Raw genomic sequence first — 3,891 nt, forward strand, 5'->3', positions numbered from 1 at the left:
GAATTTTAAACACCCAATGGATATGCATGGATTATTTGATTGCAACTTGCTATTTTTGTTGTAGTTAACCATTTTTTATCTAGCCAACATATTGTTGTATTTAATTTTTATATAAAACCTTATTTGGCTCAAAAATAGATCGTCTCATAAATCACTATGATAGAAAGATTGGTGTGATTTTTTCTTTTTATAACTGTCTCTTTGTTGTGTTATTTGCCATTGCGTTTGCTCACAGTTCTTTAATAAAACGCAGTTCAAAAAAATATATAAAACCTTATTTATAAAATAGTACAATTATTTAATCATAATAATCTTCGTTCTCCTCATCATTGCTCTCATCATCGTTGCCGTTAATTATGTGATTGTTCCATAGATGTTCTACCAAGTCCGCTCGAAGATTGTCATGAGTGTCCCTATTTTTTATGTTCTGTAGGTTTGCTCGTTTCTCTTCTGCGGATAATAATGCAGTCACCGGTTGAATGTCATTATCATATTCTTGACAAATCGCTTTCCCTGAATCCTCCAAGATCATATTATGTAAAATTAAACAAGTGTACATAATGTTCCTTAATCTTTCTTTCATCCAAATCTGTGCCGGTTGGGAATTGATGCACCATCTTTTCTTCAATACCCCGAACGCCCGTTCAATATCTTTTCTTGCCGATTCTTGTTTTTTCTTAAAGTATATCCGTTTCTCCTCACTTGGGCATGAAAATTCTTTCACTAATGTTGCCAACTCAGGATAAATACCATCGGTAAGATAGTAACCGTACTTGTACTCCACGTCATTTGCATAAAATGAAGATCCAGGTGCAACTCCATCAATGATGTCATCGAATACTGGTGATTGCTCTATAACAGTAATATCATTGTTTGCACCAGCAACACCTAAAAAAGCATGCCAAATCCAAAGATCATACAATGCGGCGGCTTCTAGTATTAGGGATGGGCCATCATGATCACCTCGATGATGTTGATTTTTCCAGGCAGTTGGACAACTGGCCCAATCCCAATGTGTGCAATCGATGCTACCAAGCATCCCGGGAAAACCATGTACCTCTTGATGAAACTCATATATTTTGGATGTCACTAAACGACGGACTCCTCAGATATCTCTTAGCATAGAGATCAATTATACCTAAAATAATAATAATAATAATAATAACAACAACAACAATAATAACAATAATAACAATAATAGTAATAATAACATCAACAATAGCAATAATATAAATAATAATCACAATAATAATGATAATAATTATAAACAAGAATAAACATAACAATGATAATAAATAACCATACCTTCACAAAAATTATGAAAACTATCTAGAGACGCTTTTTCTGACATCTTTAAATACTCGTCCCATGAATCTTGTGAAGTACCATACGCTAGTTGACGAATTGCGGAAGTGCACTTTTGAATAGGACTAAATCCTAGCTTATGTCTAGCGTCTTCCCTTTGTTTGAAATATGGAAACCCGCGCTCTAAATCACTGACAATTTGTAGAAATAGTTGGCGGCTCATACGAAAATGACGTCAAAACATAGCTTGGTCATACAAAGGTCTTTCAACAAAATAATCTTGCATCAACCGGTTATGAGCCCCCACACGATCCCGCTCTAATGGTGGTCGTCGTCTAAGTGGTTCTTGTTGTGATGTTTGGCCATGCTCGACTAAAAGTTTTACCCCCACTCGAGCAACTTCGATTATCACCGCCTCATCCACTTCCCAAGAAGATAAATTGTTGGGTAGTTGATCCATTTTACTATAAAATATAAGAGAATTAGAGAATAAGTTATAAGAGAGTATGGTTAAAATTTACCAAGGTTAATATATATAGGCAAAAGAAAGGAAAAAAATTTTGAAGATGCTAGAATGGCATGAAAAACTCATCTCTAACGGTCAAATAATTAATGGGTGGTTATAATTGAGCCCGTTAAGGATATAACGGTGTTGAAGAGGTATGTACCCGCCTCAACACCGAGCAAGGCGTGTTAACCCACAAGATAAACACATTATGAAGGCACAAAGCCAAAACCTAGGCGCATGGCGCATACAAAACATGCTCAGGCATCATATGCCCAGGCACACATATGCTCGCGCATCACATATGCGCGCGGCGCATATCACATGCTTGTGCATATCACATCTGCCCAGGCACACATATGCTCGCGCATCACATATGCGCGCGGCGCATATCACATGCTCGTGCATATCACATCTGCGCATGAAATATCTGCGCGTGAGAATAAAGAGAAGACCTCGCGCATCCTCAGGATTGGCGCATATCACACATGCACATAATCGACCTCGTCCTTATCCAAATCAGGATTAGGGCAACCTTGATTGTGCACGTCAGACAACCTTCCAGAAGGCATCTTTTTAAGGAGTAAGAATATGCTGATGTTGACAGCTGCCAAATGAAAGGTCGACAACTCAGCATGACACATGTGCTACCACGTGATTACAACCAACGAGAAAGCGCCAGGTGTCCCAGAGGACACGTGGCGCAGTGCGATTGGAGGAGGCCAACGAGGTTGAGCCCAACCAGTGGAAACCCTAGCACTATAAATACAGCATCAACTCCACTTTGATGGACACATTCATACTCAATCATTGACAGTTACAGGCAGTGATATCACATTCAATCATATTGAATTACATTCACTCGCAGTCAGTTACATACAAACACACAGTCACACAATCATACAGTATTCAGCTATTAAGCAATACTCTTGAGATTCCCTCAGGGACACATTATTATTATCTTCTCCACCATATACTTATTCTCACGCCGGAGGGTTACCCCAAAGAGGACCCCTCTGTCCCTTTCTGAGGGGTAAGTTAACGGCGTTGTTCATTTTGTAGGTGGAAGAACACAGATCCAGAAGAACCATCGGTGAAATAGTACAATCAAAACCCGAGGAAAGTAGATCTGCTACCAGTGAGTAGATCCAAGTTTCTTCATTGGCGCCATCCACTGTTACAAACGGCAATCAGATCTCATCAGTTCTACATAAAAAAAAAATCAATCACCATGGTTTCTGGCATTCGTAACGCTGATCAAGCTCTGGAGGATATTGAACGTGAGGGTGTCAATGAGGGACAACAGTTTCTGAGGGTGCCGCGTGATTCTACGCGCACCACTAGTAACCGTCCCTTCATCACAACCCCTCACGGCCAGACTGAAACTCCTCCAGACGATCTCACGTTACAAAATCTTGCCGGCGCGAAACTGAAAGGACCAATGGGTCCAGAAGAAGAAACGAATGATCCGAATGAATGGCTCATAAACGAGCAGCGGCGTCTACTGGAAAAGTACAATGAAATGGTCAAACAGAAAAAGCTAGCCGACCAAACACAAAGGCAAGCGTTTGATAAGCAGACTACAAAAAGGCCGCGCGCGCCGGAAGAAGGACATTCTGTTCACACTGCACACACTGAGTTCAGTGATGAAGAAGTGCATAGCATGAGGAAGACGCGAGATACTCATGCAGGAGGCTCACAACTCCGCGCGCCTGTGAACATGGCGCCTGGAGCCAGAGCAGATCTGGATCTGCACATGCCGTACAGCCCGCCAGTGAGGGGGCAAGTGGACGTAACCACGCCGTACAGGCCGGCCATCTTAGTGAAGCACTCAAAATTTACTGAGCGCATCGCTAAGGCCCCCATCCAGCACAAAACCAAGATGCCAAGTGGTCTGGGCAAATATGATGGTACAACAGATCCAGATGACTTTTTGCAAGGTTTCTATAACACGGGAAACCTAGAGAGCTGGACGATGCCAACATGGTGTCACATGTTTGCTCGCTGCCTTACGGGCGCGGCGCGGGTCTGGTTCGAGAGCTTGCCGACTGGGCAAATTGATGGGTTCGAGGAACTATTGG

The 3,891-nt window shown here is 41.7% G+C and overlaps 1 protein-coding gene across 1 annotated transcript; it reads right to left on the reverse strand.

Annotated features, from left to right (window-relative positions):
• Positions 1–298: 298 nt before the first annotated feature.
• On the reverse strand, positions 299–1,765 carry LOC143544680 (uncharacterized). Its single transcript, XM_077036725.1, has 3 exons — positions 1,563–1,765; positions 1,306–1,496; positions 299–888 (listed from the first exon to the last, which is right to left on the reverse strand). Exons 1-3 carry the CDS (start codon positions 1,763–1,765, stop codon positions 299–301), a joined length of 984 nt encoding a protein of 327 aa, XP_076892840.1.
• Between the last annotated feature and the right edge of the window lie 2,126 nt (positions 1,766–3,891).

The sequence above is a fragment of the Bidens hawaiensis genome, unplaced genomic scaffold (genome assembly GCF_021521415.1).
Source record: "Bidens hawaiensis isolate Kalapana, Puna unplaced genomic scaffold, B.hawaiensis_p1.1 tig00013688_1, whole genome shotgun sequence".
NCBI lineage: Eukaryota > Viridiplantae > Streptophyta > Magnoliopsida > Asterales > Asteraceae > Bidens > Bidens hawaiensis.

Excerpts from the sequence above, each read along its gene's own strand:
- LOC143544680 (XM_077036725.1), bottom strand. The coding sequence starts at position 1,765 with ATGGATCAACTACCCAACAATTTATCTTCTTGGGAAGTGGATGAGGCG. Across the intron at positions 1,497-1,562 it reads TATTTTGTTGAAAGACCTTT|TGATTTAGAGCGCGGGTTTC; the intron begins GTATGACCAAGC and ends ACAAATTGTCAG. Across the intron at positions 889-1,305 it reads TTTTCATAATTTTTGTGAAG|GTGTTGCTGGTGCAAACAAT; the intron begins GTATGGTTATTT and ends ATGCTTTTTTAG.